This window comes from Lacerta agilis, chromosome 12 (assembly GCF_009819535.1).
Source record: "Lacerta agilis isolate rLacAgi1 chromosome 12, rLacAgi1.pri, whole genome shotgun sequence".
Lineage (NCBI taxonomy): Eukaryota > Metazoa > Chordata > Lepidosauria > Squamata > Lacertidae > Lacerta > Lacerta agilis.
In genome coordinates this window covers 958433-977480 of record NC_046323.1, presented here as the reverse complement: position 1 = coordinate 977480, position 19048 = coordinate 958433, and the positions used below count along the sequence as shown (strand labels likewise).

Below are 19048 nucleotides of genomic sequence, written 5' to 3'. Positions count from 1 at the left end.
GAGATTATGTGTATTCTTATCTGTCTCAGAATCTCAATTTCTTGCATTGTTCACGCAGCCAACAACTCCCTGACTTTTGGGTTTCAGTTACTCTAAATACAGAATCACAGAAGTTTATTACTGGGCTTGCAATCAGTAGACATTTGTTGCTTGGGAGAAAGATAAAATATCCCCTTATCTTCCATACGAAAACCCATCCTTGATTGTTCTGCGTACCATAACTCAAATCAGAGCCAGTTTGGGGCAAGTGTGCCACATTATATGATAACTCATTTGGGCTCACGTTCTGAGATCTAATGGCAGTTTCTGGCACTTCTTGAATTGTTCACCTATCCTGTGTGATATAACTGATCACTTTTTCTGAATTGTATTAAGATCTTGGCCTCAGTTGTGTTTTGTACCCATTCTCAGCAATATGTTAAAAAAAACTACCCACCTGGTGGATTTGTGACTTAAACTTAAAATGTTAAACTGCATAAAGCCCCTGGGATTGTTAACTATTTTTAAAGAAGGGCAATCTGATCTTTGTTATAAAGAAATAATTGCTTTTCTTTTAGTAGCAGCACGCCTACTAGGGGCACAGAATTGGAAAGGATTGAAACATCTGTGTGTCTCTCCGTTGGAAGCAGAATGTATGGTCTGTTGCTGTATCAGAAAAATTAACAAAGAGATTACATACATTGACTTGTACAAATGATGTAGATGATTTTGTTGAAATATGGCATCCTTTTATAAAATACTTTACTGATAACCCTGAAGAATGGCAACTACTGAAACCACAGGTTGGACTTTGGCAAACAACTAGATCGATCAGTCCTGGATGGGAGAAGGGAGTTAGCTGGGATTTTGTTTTTGTATATTTTTAGCTTTTTGTAATTGTTATATCTTGAAAATCAATAAAACCATATTTATTTAAAAAAAAAGAAAGAAATGTAGACCTGAAGAAACAGAGGCACAGTAGTCTATTTGGAATTTAAAACCCGTCCCTTCTCAGCTCCATTTTTTATTTCTTCTGACTAGAAGTAACTCATAGCTCAAAAAGAACGCTGGGACACCAACGCACGTTTCCTTGTTTCTTATGTCTCTACAGAGAATTATTGGAATGCAGCCTCATTCATTACTCCATCTTCATATCTCCACTTCTCCACCTTTCAAGGCGAAACTAGTGCTGACATTTCTTTCTACTTCAAAACATCAGCAGCTGATGGAGTGTTTCTTGAGAATCTGGGGAATACAGACTTCATCAAACTTGAGCTGAAATGTGAGTATTTTCACAGCATTAATGGCATGTTAGGCAAAGGTAAGGCATTGGGCATCTAGCATCTTCTGTAAAACTAGCTTGTCAATCCTACTTCTTTTCAGAGTAGATGCATTGATATTAATGGTCCCATGTTAGTCACTTCCATAAATTTCAGTGAAGGTCCTCTGAACAGGGCTAGCACTGGACTCAACCCAACGTTGCAGAAGAGAAAGTGACTGAGTGTCCCTCATCTGCTCCAAAATGAGTTTTGTCTTAAATTTAATGGCTACATTCCAAAATGGAATTTTATGTGCTTAAACTTCAGTGCAGCTAATGAATCTTGACAGATTCCTTCACTTTTTAAATTACATTTATATCCCACCAAGGGATTTGAGATATATGTTTCCCTTTCCTTCTTTAATCCACACAACAACCCTTGGGCCAATAACTGTACACTTCATGACTCAGTGGAAGGTTGAACCCTGGTCCAACATGCTATCTCAGTTCTTGCTTGACTCCACAGTGTTTTAGGGCAAACTAAATTTCAGAATTAGAAAGCAAGCCTGATCTGGGTTCGGGAGGCCACCTTTGTTTAGGTGGGTTACCCCCATTTTTAGTCAGTTTCCTGCTTGCCCCTACATGCCTCTGTACCTGTTGTCATAACACAATGTCAGTGGCTGGAACACCTGCATTACTTTTGACCATATGTCTAGAAGAGCACTATGTTGCTAAACCAGCAATGGGCAGTGTTTGCTTTCTGAATATGGTTTAGGGCAGGGGCAGCCAACTCCCAAGAGACTGCTATCTACTCACAAAATTAAAAACTGGCAGTGATCTACCCCCTACAGATTGCTGGGGAAACAAACGGCCTTACTGAGTAAACTCTGTCTTCCACTCTGCAGATTGTGCAACAAGGGAGGGTGGGGCAAGGGGGCGGGGGCAGATTCTATTTTACCAACACTAAGGAAAGGGACCCAGTGATCGACCGCAATCTACCAAAACCTACCGGGGATCTACCAGTAGACTGTGATGTGGAAGGTATTGAGGTGTCGCCCCTGACTGTTGTAAGTTGCCCACGACTCACTTCCATAAAGCAGCATGTTCAACATGCAAGGCTGGTAGACCTTCATCTTGGTATTGGACATCACATTCTCCAAGACCCTTTTGGAGAAGCAAGCCATTGCCGTAGCTGCCTGGTCAATACGCTTGTTCAGCTCAGCATTGATGGAGAGGTTGCTGGTTATGGTGGAACCCAGGGAGACAAACCACCACAAGTGTGTGGTGACTGTTGCTGATGCATGGAGAGCTGGCAACGTTCTGACTCAAGACATTGGTCATCATCAGGTTGGTGGTAAGGCCAAACCATTTGGCAAAATGGTTGGTGAGTCTCTGTAGAGCTTCCTTGGAGTGTGCAGTCACAGCTGTGTCATCTGCAAATGACATCTGTCAGATAAGTCTTGGCATGGAGACGTGTCAGGTTGAACAGACTTCTGTTGCTCCTTGTATGGATGTACATACCATCTTCAGTCGAGCTGGAGGCATATGAGAGCAACAGGGAGAAGAATATGCCAAAGAGGGTTGGGGCGAGAACACAGCCCTGTTTCTCACCGCTTTTGATAGGGAACGTGTCTGAGAATGAGCCGTCATATTGGAAGGTGCCCAAGACTGCTGTTGACAGAGAGATCAAGTGACCTGCATACATATACAAACCAGCTCCAGGAGTCATGAGTATGTTGCTTCACACAGTGAGTTGATTACTTCTGCTTGAAAGTGTGATTGCTCTTTGAAGATGAAGAAGTTGTGCCCACTGATGAGCTGTAGAGCGGCGTCTCCCAGATTAAGAAAAGTTTCCTTGGCAGAAGTCAAAGGCGTAACCTAAACCTGTGGCCCTCTAGGTGTGGTTGGACTGCAACTCTTCTCATCCCTGACCAGTGACCATGCTTGCTGGGGCAGATGGGAGTTGGAGTTCTCAAGGGCTACATGCTCCCCAGTCCCCCCCACCACCCGCCCTCAATCCCTGCTTGGAGAAAGAATACTGTGGTTCCTGAGAGTTCAGAGAATACATCCCTGGCTAACATGCCCTATAGAGATGGATGTGAATGGAATGGCTCTTTTGAGGTAAGATCCAAGCTGCGTAGATTTCCCAACTGACTTTCCAATCTTTTATTGCCTAGTCCAGCAGCTGATCATTTAGTTGGTAGATGCAAGAAATATTTCTTTGTGAAAACACACTTTCTTGAATATCAGTATGAATACACACACACACACTCCTGCTTTTTATAGTTTCATGGAAAGGTTAAACAGAGGTTGTGTTAGTTCAGAGCAAATAACATTCATAAAACTTTCCAGAGGCAATAAGGAGTTTGGTCTAAGAGAAAATCAATAGTAAAGGGTTGATAACACCACTGGTATTTATAAAAATAAGTTTACAATTCTCTGCCTTGGAGAATAATAACACGAGAAGCAATATATCCCACACAATGGAGATTCACGTTTTATACGATCAGATTTGATAGGCCTCTGGAAAGCATTTGATAAAGCCTCTAGAATATTGTAATAACGCACACATGTTTTTCTGCGGCCAGCCTTCTCTCTTGAGCATCATTCTTGAGTCCCTTACTGCATATTCATATACTGTTTGTAAGAATCCAACATATACATTAGATATTAAAGATATGAAGAAAATATGATTACTTACTCTCTGGAGCCAACAGGAGAGTAGAATAGGGCCTGACTAAATGTGAGCCCCACCTGTGGAACTGGACAGGATATTTTATGTGAAATAGAAAAGCAGGTTTTTTTAAATCTTTGCAGCCACTGAACAGTGGGAATCCAACACAGTCTGGTTGCTGAGCCTGCAGACCTATAAATAGGAGAAAGCTCTATTCTGAATAGACATGGACAGGATTGCCTTGCAAAAGTGTTTAATGCTCAGTAGTCATGGCTTCTTGGGCCATGTTTCAACAAGCTGGCTTTTTGCAGTGTGCCCATTGTGGCTGCAGCAGCTGCTCTGCTATGGGAATTCCCTTCGTAGGGAATGAAGCAGCTAATAGCATGGGAAGGAAAGGACATCTGACGTGAACGTGAAATCAGTACTTAGAATAAGACATTAATTTCTAGTTGCTGTTTTTTGCCTCTTTTGGTTTTTAGTTCCCCACGGCTCTCCTGTTTTCAGTTATTTTCTCTACCGCTCATTTTTGGCATCTGCAGCAGCCGATCGGGGTGCCTTTTCTCCCACAACATGCCTATATAAGCTTAGTTTAAAAGGAGAAATCAGAAGCTCCCAACCTTTCTTTTCTTTTCTTTTTTCTTTTTCCACAATATTTCATGCAGGGGGGGGGACAGAGGGGGCACCTCCCCCTGCTCACTCACTCACCAACCACCCCCCTCCACAGCTCACTCAGTGAGAAGGCAGTGCTTTGGGGGGGGAAGAGATTGCAGAGCTAGAGGAGCCTTAGAAAAAAGTTCTCATCCGCACCAATGGGGACCTCTTTTGTGAGGCTCCTAGCCTTGCAATTGTGGTGGGGGAGTAAAGAAATAAGCCCCCTTCCTGTGTGCTGCCTACCCTGCCAGTAAGATTTGCACTTCCCCACCCCTTTAATTGCTGAATAACTAATTAAAGATACATTGTTTTGGTTACTGTGATGCACTCTACTTGGGGCTGCATTTCAAAAGTGCTCAGAAACTTCAACTTGAGCTTTTTTAAAAGTTTGGCTGTGCCCGGGAAATTCCGCATGGATGGCAACCCTAGGCTCAAAGAGCTTCAGCCAGATTGCTGACCGGGGCTAGTTATGGGGAGCAGGTGACTCTTTTGTTGGAACAAGTTTTGCTTGGCTGATTGCAGCCTCTGGGAGCTTGTAAACAGGGTTGGTTGCTTTGCTGGAGGAGAAGGCACAGCAACACGAGGCCCGCCTATCCATGTTTCAAGCTACTGAGGGAAATGAGGGTTTTTTTTTTTGCTAGAGCAGAGTGGTCTATCCTGGGACAGAGATGTGGGGGGAGCCTCTAGAGAGAAGGAATATCACCCATTGCAGGAGACAAACCCCTGGAGGAATGTGACACACAGAAGCAGGACTGTCAAGAGACATGCTGTGTCACTGGAGCTGCAAAATTGATTCCATGCCCTCACTTTGGATGCCAAGGAGCCAGGACAGCAGTTGCAGACCTCAGAATACACTAAGGTGGCTGTGGAAGGTACAATGCACAGAACAATTCCTGCCTCCTCACAGAGGACAAAGAGATGTGTATTGATGGTAGGTGACCTTTGATCATCTTGGTTGCCCTTCTCAGCACACGTCCCAGCTTGTCACCATCCTTCTTAAACACTGGTGCCCAGAACTGGACACAGTATTCCAAGTATGGTCTGACTAAGACAGAATACAGTGGAACTATGACTTCCCTTGATCTGGATCTGGGCACTATACAGTACTTCTGTTGATGCAACATAGAAGAGCATTAGGGTTTTTTGCTGCTGCATCGCACTGTTGACTCATGTTAAGCTTGTGGTCCACCAAGACCCCCAAGATCCTTTTCACATGTACTGCTGGTAAGCCAGCTATCCCCCACCCTCTATTTGTGCATCTGGTTTCCCTGCCTAAGTGCAGAACCTGACATTTTCCCCTGCTGAAATTCATTTTGTTAGTTTGGGCCCAGTTCTCCAATCCGTTAAGGTCATCTTGAATCCTGAATCCATATTCTGCGGCATTAGCTACCCCTCTAAGTATGGTGTCATCTGCAAATTGGATGAGCAAGCAATTCCTTCATGCAAGTCGTTTATAAAGATGTTGAACAGCAACAGGCCAGGACAGAACTCTGTGGCACCTCACTTATCACGTTTTCCATGAGGAACCATTAACAAGTACTCTTTGGGTTTGGTCAGTCAAGCAGCTACAAATCCACCTAACAGTTACCTCGTTCAACCCACGTTTTGCCAGCTTCTTCGCAAGAATATCGTGGGAGTCTTTGTCAAAAGCCTTACTGAAATCAAGATACACTATGTCCACAGCATCCCCCGATCCACCAAACTTGTAAGTCCATCAAAAAAAGAAATGAGGTTCATCTGGCATGACTGTTAAATCTTTTATATTTATATATAATTTTAATTATATAAATGTTTAATTGTTTTTTAATGATTCCACCTCTGTGTTCTTAGCTCTTCCAATTTTATCTGTAAATGGAAAGCCAGGGTAAAAAATAAATATGTAATAATAACAATACTGTAGCTAGCTGGATGCTAATTTAAGCAAACACCTAGGACTCAGCTACATTAGTCAAGAAACAGTGTTTTGAATGTGCTATAAACATTAAACATGTAACACCAGATGGCACCAGAGAGCAAATAAATTCTAAGTGATTTTCCATAGCTTCCCCCCCCCCTTTTGTTTAATCTCTGATTTATTTATAGCATTTTTTCCACCCCTATCTTGACCTTTAAAGCTATTTTGGTTTTACAAATCTTCATTGCACATTGCTTCCTAGCACATGGTTACACCTTCCTCCTTCATTACTTTGTTCTCTCTGTCTTTGAACGTAGCTTGCCTCTAGGAGCACCAGCACTTGAAGTTACTTATTTTTTAAGTGGGGGGGGGGGCCTTTGGCTCTCCCAGTGCTGCTGAAGTACAGCTCCCATCATCTCTAACCATTGGCCATGCTTGCAACTAGGGCAGATACTTGAGGCAGTTCAGCCACCTCTGAAGGGCCCAAAGTCCCCCCCCCTTCTGATTTATAAGACCACTCCATGGTCTTTAAAAAGTGTTTTCTTTATTCAAATTGAGAATTAAATCTTTATTGCAACTTAAATGTAACAGTTAATTGTAATGTATAGTTTCCATGTTGGTTTCAGTAGCATTCATGTAAAGCAGAATTTCTCTTCCCCCCCCAAAAAAAAACCCCAAACCAAACACCATTATCGTTTTCTCATCAGCTGCAACAGATGTCTCCTTTTCGTTTGATGTTGGAAATGGCCCTGTGGAGATCACTGTGAGGTCGCCTAGTCCACTCAATGATGACCAGTGGCATTGGGTCACGGCAGAGCGGAATGTCAAGGAGGCCAGCCTGCAGGTGGACCAGCTCCCCAAAGAGACCCGGAAGGCCCCCACGGAAGGACACACACGCCTGGAGCTCTACAGCCAGCTCTACGTTGGTAAGTGGGTGCTCTGAGCCGCTGAGCGGCTGATTAGTTTGCTTTTGGGGGGTAATCTACTATGAAAAGTCTTAATAACATCTTATGTTTAAAAAAAAAACAAAAGCCAAAGACCAGAATGGCAGTGTATTCTGCCACATGCATTGGGCCCTTGATGTTGTGAGACTGCCCAATGGTTGCCACAGAGGTCACACAATCCCCAGTGACACACTGGGCGTTGCCTTGGCCTGAATGCTGGGAAGGGGCTCTCCAGCATCATCTCCAAGACCACTGCCTCCATCGGCTCACTGAGTGGTGGGATGGGCAGAACATCAGCAGCATTTAGTTCTGTCTCTCAGCTTCAACTCCCGAAATAAACCCTCAAATCCAGTCCCAGATTGAACTGTAGTCCTGATGAGAGAGATTGAATTTTTATGGGCAATGGCAACACACACACACACACACACACACACCCTCCGCTCTGTGCTGGTGCTGCATCCAGAACTCTGGCGTGCCGAGAATTAAGGGGGTCTTCTGGTAAATGGATGCACTGAATGAATGAGGAGGCTGAGCGGGGGGGGGGGAGGGGGGCACTGGCAGTTGCTTATAGGAAGCAGGAAAATAAGGAAGAGCTGGTTAAGGTATTAGACTGGAATTTGTGTAATTAGTTGGTAATGTTGGTAAATGAGTGTTTTAAATTATCTTTAATTGATTTATTGAGCCAAATTGATTTAATTGGCCTAATTTCCAGATGTTCAAAGATGATGCGTTCTTTGTTCCCACTTAACAAAAGAAAGGTTCTTAGGGCCTCTAGGTGGACACAAGTCTATCTTGGCCTGCAAAACTGTGAAGCTGGAACATTTTGAAACCGAACGCCCTGTTTCCTCATATTAGAGTTGTATCTTGTATTTGTATCTTCTTTTATTGTCTGAAAATTGTTTCTTGTTTACATTTTATCCATTTTGTTCAGTAAAGGTTTGAAGGTTTATTATTCCCAGTGCTTTTTTTCTGGGGGGACACAGGGATATGCATACCCCTAAACATTTTGTGAATCTAAGTCTGGCCTCGTTGAAGGGTAGTATTTCAATATGTGTAGGAAAATGAGAGTACCCTTAAACATTTTTAAAGAAAAAAATCACTGATTATTCCTATGGCTTTGTTAATTTATTTGGGAAATAGCACACTATTACCAAAATATTTTAATAACCGTTGACAATAGCAGCCTGAGCTCAGGACTATTTGGATTACTAGTAGCTATATAACCGGGGGGAGGGGGGAAACTGTGCCACTCCTATCAGAGGAAGCTTGAAATTGGTTTGGCTAAGTCTCTTTTAGGGCTGGACCCTAAATTCATTTGCACAAGGATGGAGTTTATCATAATTGCATGTCTCCTACCTTCAGAATGATTAGCAGTAAAGAGCAATTGGTCATAAGGTTGACTGGTCCAGGAGAGAGTTGTAACTCACTCTGGGCATCCACTTGCTTAGGAAGCTGTCAGTGCTGGGAGTCAGGATAATGTTCCTTCCCATGCTTGCAACCAGTTTCACAGAAGGGCTCCTTTTGAGATGAATGTAAGGGGGCCAGTCCTAATTCCTCTTACCCGCAACCCCAACCCCACTCCCACAACCCAAGTTCCAGGCAAGGCCTTCTGGAAGAGTTGCCAGTCCCTCCACACACCTCTCTCCTCAGAGGTCTGCCCATGGAGGGGTGGAACCTGTGGAAACAATCCCTGGGACTTCTCTTTTTGACCCACCTGTGCAACATGTGAAAGCGGTTATTTGCCATCTAGAAGGAGCATCTTTCGATTAAGCATTTTCCATTCTTGCTCAGGTGCCGCGGGAGGACAGAAGGGGTTTCTGGGCTGCATTCGCTCTTTAAGAATGAACGGTTTGACTCTGGATTTAGAAGAGAGAGCCAAAGTCACCCCTGGTGTGAAACCTGGGTGCTCAGGCCATTGCACCAGCTTTGGGATGTTCTGCAAGAATGGTGGCAAATGTGTTGAAAAATACCATGGCTACTCCTGTGATTGCTCTGGCACAGCCTACGACGGTCCATACTGCAAAAAAGGTAACATTTTACATAGGATTGTGGCACCATTTCCTATGGACATTGTGGATCATAGTTTGTTAGACAAAAAATACCTTCCAATCACAGTCTGGATCCAGTTGAATGTGTACAAGCCGGAAGGGACATATAGCAGGTTTCTCCAGATGTTTGGATTCATACATATGCGCCAACTTACACAGCAGATGGGGGGGGGGGTGTCCCGCATGAGTGTGATGTCACACGCACATGCTGAGCACCCCAAGGGCCAGCTCCTCCTCCCTCCTGCAGCTCCTGTCGATGTTGCGCCCAGTGCCCTGAGCACCATGCATTGCGCATGCGATGTTGGGCAGAGCAAGGGCCTCTTTCCCCATGAAAGCCGTGGCTCTGCGCTTGGCCCCCTGAATATTGAGGGGGCTCAGCCCCAGCCAATTAATGATGCAGGGCCCCCAGCGAGCTCAGTCCCCCCCCCCCAGTGGTGCCCCTGGATTCATCTATACCTTCCAGCAGGGGAGAATCAAGAACTTGCGGAGAGATGGGGGGGGCATAAAGTGAGCAGCAGAGGAAGCGGGAGAGGGGATGGAGGAGGGCAGGATGCTGCTGTCTGGGCGCTGTGAGAATGCACCTTTGCATTGTTGTTGGACTATTGATGTGTCTTGCTCTAGGGGATGGTAAATAATTGCAATAACAACCAAGTTGTTAAGACACTTTCTTTTTTCACAGTAAAATAATACAGGGAAGCTCCCCTCCACTTCCTACTAATCTCCCTGCCTAGTCTAGCCAGAAACTCATAGCGGAAATAAAAAGAAAAGAAAATGAGAGAAAAAAGAAAGAAACAGAGGAGGAGGGAGCACATGCATTATTAGCCTAATAAAGGATAAAGTGTATTATACTAATTAGGTCCTTATCTTCTAATGCTATATCCTCATGTGCTCCTCCATATTCTCTCCAAGACTATTTCTACATGTGCATGAGGAATAATGTCTTAGGTCTAAACAACTGTATTCACTCATTGGGCTCATTATTGGCATGTCCCCCATTTATGCATTTCTGCCACATCACATACATGTATTTATAAAACTGAGAGATTGGTAACCTTGACTAGACACAGAGCAATTCCTGCCCTCTCTCTTCCTCTCCCAGCCCTTTGGCAGATAGAATAGCAGCTGCACTCCCTTATAGTGTAGTTTTTCTACTCTGTGTAAAAGTGAGAAATATGCTGATATTGTGTTTCCAAAGATCTGAATTTATTGCGTGGTTTGTTGCCCAAAATAAGTACAGCAGGCTGGACAAAAAAATGACTTTGTCAGATACGATTTGTCAAAACTGGTTGCTCCAATCTAAAAATTAGTTTTAGAAGTGGGGCCTTGTAGCGAGGTCAAAGTGTGGAGAGGCACTTTCAGAGATTATGGGAAAGTGAGAACCCTAAAAAAGGGAGAGCAATAATTTGTGGATAATTTAAGAAAACGGAGAGGAGCAGATCCCCCAAAAGCTCTTCTCACTCCTAGGGAAATGTTAGGGCATCTGCTTCCTAAGGGACCCTGTGGCACATCTTAGAGATGACTCTGAATGAACTAGAACATATAAAGCAAAAGTGCTGGAAAGCAGACTAGGGGCCAGTTCAGACCAGACTTGAGACAGGGCAGTCATGTGTCCTCATTTAGAGAGGACCATCCCCTGTTTTAAGCATTGTCCAGTCCAGTTTAAAAATAAGGAAGTCCAAGCTCTTGAAATTGTCCAGCAATAGTCCCCACCTGGGCAGCAGACACAGCAGAGTCTTCCCCACTTTGGCAAGCTACATGAAATTTCTTTAAACTATAGCAATTGTTTCTAAATTTGAATCTATACATATTAATTAGGGTGTGCAAATGTTATGCATGCTGTTGTCCTCTCTTTTGGCAAAGCATTCCTATTTTTGAGGGGTGCATGTGGTCGCCCTGTTCTGACACTGTAGAGTCTAAGCTCAGGGGAGGAGCAGGATCATGCCTGCCCAGCCAGTCTATCCCACCTGCAGACCATCCAGACACCAGCACATTGCATGTCATCTTTGCATAGGGGGTCAATACCGGAAGTCCAGCATGCATAGGCCCAATGGCACATTCATTAGCTCACTGAAAACCCAGGAGGTTACTCCATGGTTTGGGCCTATGGACGTCACAGGAGTTCGCTAACTCTCACGTCTGAAATACAGGCCTCTGGCAGGCTCCCAGGAGGAAGACGTGTGCCGTGTGGGTGCCATAGGCAAGAACATTGCTTTATATGCACAGAGCCTCATTCAGACTGGCTGGGAGACAAGAAACTGCACATATTCCAGTGGTGAAAATAGATCCTTATTTATCTTACACAACAGTGACTTTCGATTTCAATGCATTTACAGGACCGGTAAATAGGAATGATACAAAAGAATCTAAGCAAATAAATGCTTCTGGCACTGAGGAGCAGCCTAGATTGGTTTGTAACTAGCAAGCACTTCTCAGGGTGAGCGTGGGCCACACACTATGGGAATATTTTTATTGATGAAATTCATGCTTGGAATTCCTGATTGATGGCTGTTGTGAAATTGCACCGCTTCCAGTCTTTGGAGGGCCCGATCTCACGTATGAGTGACACTTCAGGTGCTGGAGATTTGCAGCAGCTGGCCAAGGACATAGCTGTCAAAATGGAGTTTGACATTTCTTTCTATTAGGAGCTTTTTCGGCGGGGGAGGGGTGTAATCAGCTGCAATTGTTCTTTCACTGATCTGAGAAATTGTTATGAGGAGCGGCTGAAATGAGTCTGCAGTCCCAGAGATTGCTTTGCTGACCTCGTTTTGCCCTTAGTTTACGTATGTTTCCCCTTCTTTGTGGAAGCCGCCCAGCAGTACTGAATGGCATTTCTGAGGGCTGAACCAGTTTGTATTCATTTTGGCATTCTTATTAGCTTGCTTCCTAAGCAGAGGGGCTGGGGGACATATCCTGAAATTAATGGGCTTGTTTTTATATAGGAACAGACTCTCTGAGGTTAGGAAGATATCCCTCTCCATCTTGATGTCTCCACGTAAGAGACGAGAGGGGATTCGGCGGCCACTGGGCAAAAGAGCAGGGGAAAGAGTTTGACCGCAGCAGCTTTTGCAGAGCTCCCCTCCTCCTCACAGGCTTCATTCATGCTGACTCTGGGCTCTGGGCTCCACTGGGCATCTCAGTTAGGATGGTCTTGGCGGTGGTGTAAACTGCCTTGAAGAATTGATAGAAAGGGGAGCTATAAATTGTGTTTCAGCACAATCCTAGCTGTGTCTTACTCAGAAGTAAGTCTTCTGGGGTTAGGATTGCAGCCTTCTTTAGCAACTCCTGAGCAGAAAAAGTGTTGTTGTTGTTGCTGCCGCTGCTCCTGTCCAGCTTGCAAGTTTCCCATGGGAATCTGCTTGGCCACTGTGACTAGATAGGCCTTTGGTCGCATCCAGCGGGGCTCTTAGGAGCAGATCAAGAAAAGAGCAGGTGTCTATCATCAAAGTTAATCCTAATCCAAATAGGACCCTGTTGCAAGACTCCTTTGCCTCGCTTCTAGATGGATAGGAGTATAATTTTGCCATTTTTGTATGTCCCGAAATTGCAATGAAAATATATGGAAACATAAGAGTTGCTTGCAAATGCTGGAAAAGCCTACATTTTGTAATGGTCCTGGAAGAAAGAGTATTTGCACCTTGTGCTAAGATACAGGCTGCTTAATTAATGTCCAGCATCGCTATCCAGAACCATCATCACTATTTATAAAACTCCCAAAAGCATTGCAGAAAGTGTCTTAATTCACACGGATATAACAGGAAGAAGCGCATTAGCAGCCTCTCTTTTCACTGCCCAACAAGAAGAACTGGTGGCTTTTGTATATTGAGATGGGATAAAGAGCCAAATTGAATAGGAGAGAAAGGGAGTTATAAAATTAGCCAGGAAAAGACTTGGAAGTGCATCAAGTGATAGGCATGACTTCTCTGGAGGGCAGCCCACGTGGAATGCCCTGGTAAAGCAGAGCCTGCCGGTAAGTCAGGAGCGTGTGCTGCTTGTGTGTCTGGATCGCGGCTGGACTTCGGGGTCATCATGACACTCAGAGCCAATCTACACATTCGGAATGACCCTGGGGGGCTGGGCAGCTTTAGGTTGCACATGGGCGACAGCTGCAGGCCAAGATTTTTGAAACCCACAAGTCCCCCATGTTGAAAATATTACAAAGGCTATCACTACCACAAGGCATCCAACAGGTTATCTCTCGTGTGGGGCCCCTATAGGGACCTGGAACTGCTTAATAGCTCCTATTAGAGTCCTTCTAGTGAGACCTAAGGAGTCAGTTGTGTATAGGAATGTACTGTGTCATGAGAAAGGGTTGTGGGCTGCTTCTGCTGAGACCACAGTGTGAGAGAGTACAGGAGGAAGGGTGGTGGGCTTCCCTTCAAGGCCACAAAGACAGGGCAGTGGACAGCTGCTGGGCCCCTGAGAGAGATGGGGGGGGGGAGCCATCTTGGCTGTCAGCCAGTCCTTTGAAGTCATATGTTGGCTTTGCAGTCAACAGCCATAGAAGTGGGAAGTTTGGTGATTTCATCTCAAGGCACTAAAATAATACATAAAATGTGAGCGTTCCTGCTTTGTGGAGAGCCCTGCTCAGGCCTTGAAAGGACTTCACTAAAGGAGTTCAGATTTCCCAGCAAATGAAAGGGCCATGAGAAATCTGCTTTTCTATGGATTGTGCTTTATATTGTAAGTTATTAAGGTGCATGCTTAGTGTTTCTTTCATCGTCAGCCTGAATCCCAAATAGCCCCTTGCCCCTTGGCAAGACATAGCCCCTCTCACAGCCTGCTCTCACAGGGACCAACCAGATGCCCCCAAGGGAAACCAGCAAGCAAGATCCAAGCACAAGAGCCCTCTCCCAGTGGCAGGGGGGCCGTGGCCACGGGTGCAGAACTGAGGGGCTCAAACCCGGCACCACCTGCATGCACCCCATCAGTTGATGGGTGCTGGGTGAGCGCAGAGGGTTTCTTCACCCCCCACACCCTGCCCCACTTCGGTCTGCCAGCTGATGGCCCCCGTGCGCTGGGCGGCGGCAGGGCGGAGAGCGTGAAGAGTACCCTCTGTGCCCTAGCACCTGCCTGTCACACCCCTAACGGGGACAGAGCATAGAGGGTGCTCTTCACCCTCTGTGCCCTGCCCCCACCAGGGCTGGGGAAGCATGCTCAGACTATGCCTCTGCTCTCTCCCTCCCTCCTGTGTTTTTCAGCCGTTGGTATTTCAAGGCATTCTGCCACAGGGGGAGAGCCAAGTCACTCTGGCTAGGAGCCCATGGTAGCCTTGTTCTCCATGAACTTATCTGATCCTTTGTTAAAGCCCCCCAGTTGGGTGGCCATCACTGCCTCTTGGAAGAGTGAGTTCCTGTTTATACAGTGGTACCTCTAGTTACGAACTTAATTCGTTCCGGAGGTCTGTTCTTAACCTGAAACTGTTCTTAGCTAGAGGTGTGCTCTCGCTAATGGGGCCTCTTGCTGCCGCTGTGCCGCTGGCACACGATTTCTGTTCTCATCCTAGGGCAAAGTTCTCAACTCGCGGTAACTCTTCCAGGTTAGCAGAGTTTGTAACCTGAGGCGTTTGTAACTCGAGGTACCACTGTAATGGTTTAATTGTACATGTGTCTGGATGCCTACTGTGTGGTATGGCATAGAAATTTCCATTGAATCTAGCAAGAGTTGCAGAGAGCCTACCAGTTAATGATGAAGGAGGGCCATATCTCTGGGCCTCACTGATAAGCTGTTTAACTTAAGTCACATGAAAAGTATACAATTACAAGTCTCTGCGTATGCTCATCTGTAGGTCTCCATCTTGGGTGCTGGTCTTTGCTCTGAAGCTGCTGAAGAGAAAGGATGTTCCAATTCCCCCCCCCCTTTCCAGGAAATGGCCTCAGGCTAATGGAGGCTGTTTGCAGGAGACAGGGCTTTGGTTTTTAGCTCTGGATGAAAGATATTTCATAATCTAAGTATAGTGCCTTATGCTTGGACAAGCATGTGATATTGTGCTTCTATCTGAATGTAACTTTATTGTTCCCAAGTTGGTTCAGAGTTAAATTCTGTTAGTAAAGCTTTTGAGCCATATTTTTGGATGGCACAATTTTTATTTCAAGAAGAGTCAGCTTTTATTCACCCAATTTGCTTCCATATGTGCAATATTAACAACCCCAATAGTTCCAGAGTATAACTATGTGTTGTGTGTGATAAAATTCTCACCACCACTTGGCAAAACAACAGAAGCAGTTGCCTATATAATATTTCTTGAATTTATAGATCTGTTGAATCTATTCAGATTTGGATTTATGTCATGCTTGATGAAAGGGTTTGTAAGGCTTCACAGACTTTGCCCTTTTCTTTCCCCAACTGTACACTCAAGCGTCTTTTAGTAGTAGTAGCAGCAGTAATTTGTATACTGCCCTTCATCCGTAGATTTTCTGCAATCCCTGTTGAATCCCTGTTGTGCTTCTGCAATACCTGTTAACGCAGCATGTCCACATTACACATTAGTTTAGATAACAGGTTTATCTTTCCACAGGGAACTGGTCTCCTAATATTTTTATCTCCCTTAGGTGTTTGTCTTGAAAGGGCACCCTGTGCCTGACAGCGTGTCCCTATGACAGACAGATCTCTGCAGCCTTTTGAAAAGTTTCCAGTGGGAGAATAACAACGGATGCCTTGCACCTGAAAGGCCACAAGCTGCACCTCAGTCTTGGCATCTGCTTGCTTGTCTGCTCAAGGCAACGTTCCCGTTTGGACTCTGCTCTATCTGTACTTCCTGCTCCTGCTAAATCTAAACTGGCACAAAGGGTGCTCATACATGTTATATGGAGAGGAAATGTATATTTTTCAATAAATGCATTAAGTATTATGCATTATAAATAACATAGGGTTGTCATCCAAAATAGGCTGCCGTTGAATTCTCCCTCTGTAAAGTATAGCTCAGCTCACTGCATCCTAAGTTTATTTGCTTGCAATTAACCCTAATTCTGAGTTTGGGTGCATATATTTTATTAATTCCCATTCTTTCGTTCTTTGGTCAACTCACCCCACCCCTCGCCCTTCCTTCCCCTACACTGTCCTATCGTCTCCCTCGTGCAGGGAATGGAAACACATTTTGTGAGTGATGTTGGGACACAGAAGGAGTCGCAAGCACTAGATGCCAAGCAGTTAAGTCTCCTGGGGGTTGTACTGGTGCTTCTGGCATCTTGCTATAAAAGCAAATCATGTAAAATCAAATGTTGACTGTGGCCTCCCCCTCCCCCCCCCCAAAAAAAAACACCAAGTGGCAGCTTTTGCTTTTGCTTTTTAAATTTTAAGTAATCTCACACTTTTAAAGGTTTTGAAGATTAATTGATTAACTGGTTAAAAGGTTTGATTACAGAAATATCCACCACAGATTGATAGCCCCAGGGAATACCTCACTCCAACACATGAACCCAAACTTTTTTATTGATGCCCTTACTCATTTCAAGCAGTTGCCTAAGACCACTTCACACAACCCTGGGGTCTTCTATCATGGCCTCTGAAAAAGCACTTGGAAAGTCTATGGGTGGAAGCAGTTGGCTGCAAGCGCCATTTTATGGGCAAAATGCTGTTGAACCATAAAGTGGGTCAGACCCAAAGTAGTGTGGCTCCTGGTTGGTGGTTTCCGCATGTAAGTTTGAGATTTTCATTATCAAGTAGAAGGGGTGAAATTGGATCTAACAAAAAAGGAAGGTGTAAAATGGAATTGCTTTTCATGTTTGTATTTTGGAGGAGATTTATGGTGGAATGACAGCTATAAATCTATCACAGAGAGCTCTGAAAAGAAAGGATGGACTGTTGTTTTATGTGATTGCACCAGGGACACTTCTAAACACATCAATTCATTTTGGGGGAAACAACAAAGTGCAATACTTGCTAGTGTTAGATTTAACAAAGCCTTGTGAAATGGCTTCATTAAAATCGTTTAAGGTGTTGCCACATTCTCAACAGTTTCTTTACTCGGCATTTGCTTGCACACCCATCACATCTGTCCAGACTGGCCCATTGTTTTAGTAAATTGAAAGATGAGCTGATGATAAGATTACGATAATTATAGCACGTGTCCATCCAAATATGCCACAGTACTGTAACTTCCTTTTTCCCTTTCCCCTTCTCCAGATGTGGGCGCATTTTTTGAAGAGGGAATGTGGCTCCGGTATAATTTTTCATCTATGGGGAATAACGTGAAGGACTTAGGCAGCAGAACTCTCTTGAGCTCAAAGGAAACAGAGAACGTTCTGTCGGACCAGAGCCTGAAGAAAGAAGAGCTCAGCTTTAGCTTCAGCACTAACAAAGCCCCCTGTGTCCTCCTGTATGTCAGTTCTTACTCCCAGGACTACATGGCTGTGCTGGTGAATCCCTCCGGTAAGTGCTTTGTCTTTGCTCTCCTTGTGTGAGAATTCCTCTCCTTATTTGTTTATTATACTCTTACAACCCACGTGTTATTATACACACGGGTGGCGCTGTGGTCTAAACCACTGAGCCTAGGGCTTGCCAATCAGAAGGTTGGTGGTTCGAATCCCCGTGACGGGGTGAGCTCCCGTTGCTCGGTCCCAGCTCCTGCCCAGCTAGCAGTTCGAAAGCACGTCAAAGTGCAAGTAGATAAATAGGTACCGCTCCGGTGGGAAGGTAAACGGCGTTTATGTGCGCTGCTCTGGTTTTGCCAGAAGCGGCTTAGTCATGCTGGCCACATGACCCGGAAGCTGTCTGCGGACAAACGCCGGCACCCTCGGCCTATAGAGTGAGATGAGCGCTGCAACCACAGAGTCATCCGCGACTGGACCTAACAGTCAGGGGTCCCTTTACCTTTACTGTTACAAAAGTTGGGTGCCTGCCTCTCTCTCTGCCAAGCGGCAGCAAAAGCCCATAGGGTTCCAGGCACTCACCCAGGGTGACAGTGTCCCTTTGGAGAATTGAGACAAAACGGAGACTGTCGTAGCTTTAAGAAACAGGGTGTGTCAGTCTGCATGGGGAGAGTCCAGACCTTGCAGCATGTTCATCTCAAGAGGGGCTTGACCCCCACAGCAGTGCAACCATGGAGTCCAAGGCATCTCTCCCAGCCAGCCTTCAGCCAGCCAGCCTTCAGCCAGCCAGCCCAAGATGGATCCCAGCCTTTCTTCTCCCCTTTCTTCTTCCTAGAGCACACTTTGTTCTAAAGACTCAGATTGTGAGGTCAGCATTGATGCAGTCATAAATCCTTCCCAGTTTGGGGATAGCAGAGAGTTGCAGCTGCTTTGTTGTTGAGATGTTGGTCTCATCATCTTACTCCCCTTGTACTGTGTGCAAGTTCTGCTTTGAAGTAGGTCACACGGGAACCTCAGGAAAACATGACAGTGCTGTGGCAAACCTGGGCTTGCTTCTGTGGAATGTGTGAAATGGCCTTCAGACCTCAAATTGTTACAATTGCACATTGCCCTGGACCCAGAAACATCATAAAGAGGTCGCTGAAATGTCACTAAAAGGGCAGAATGGGGGCAGGGCAGGGTGGAACGGGGTATTTGCAGGGCTTTTCACTGGGTTTCAATTATACGTGATTTCACCGACATGTGTGGTGCCTCGGAACATAACCCTCGCATCACAATGACAGGATGTAAAAAC

The 19048-nt window shown here is 45.1% G+C and overlaps 1 protein-coding gene across 1 annotated transcript in view; it reads left to right on the top strand.

The window, feature by feature from the left end:
- Window positions 1–19048, top strand: part of CNTNAP2 (contactin associated protein 2) — a 936385-nt gene that overhangs the window by 863252 nt on the left and 54085 nt on the right. The window contains exons 16-19 of the mRNA XM_033166345.1: window positions 1091–1261; window positions 7164–7382; window positions 9192–9428; window positions 17570–17815. Of these exons, the coding sequence (XP_033022236.1) occupies window positions 1091–1261; window positions 7164–7382; window positions 9192–9428; window positions 17570–17815 (873 nt within the window). The remainder of the gene's footprint in view (window positions 1–1090; window positions 1262–7163; window positions 7383–9191; window positions 9429–17569; window positions 17816–19048) is intronic.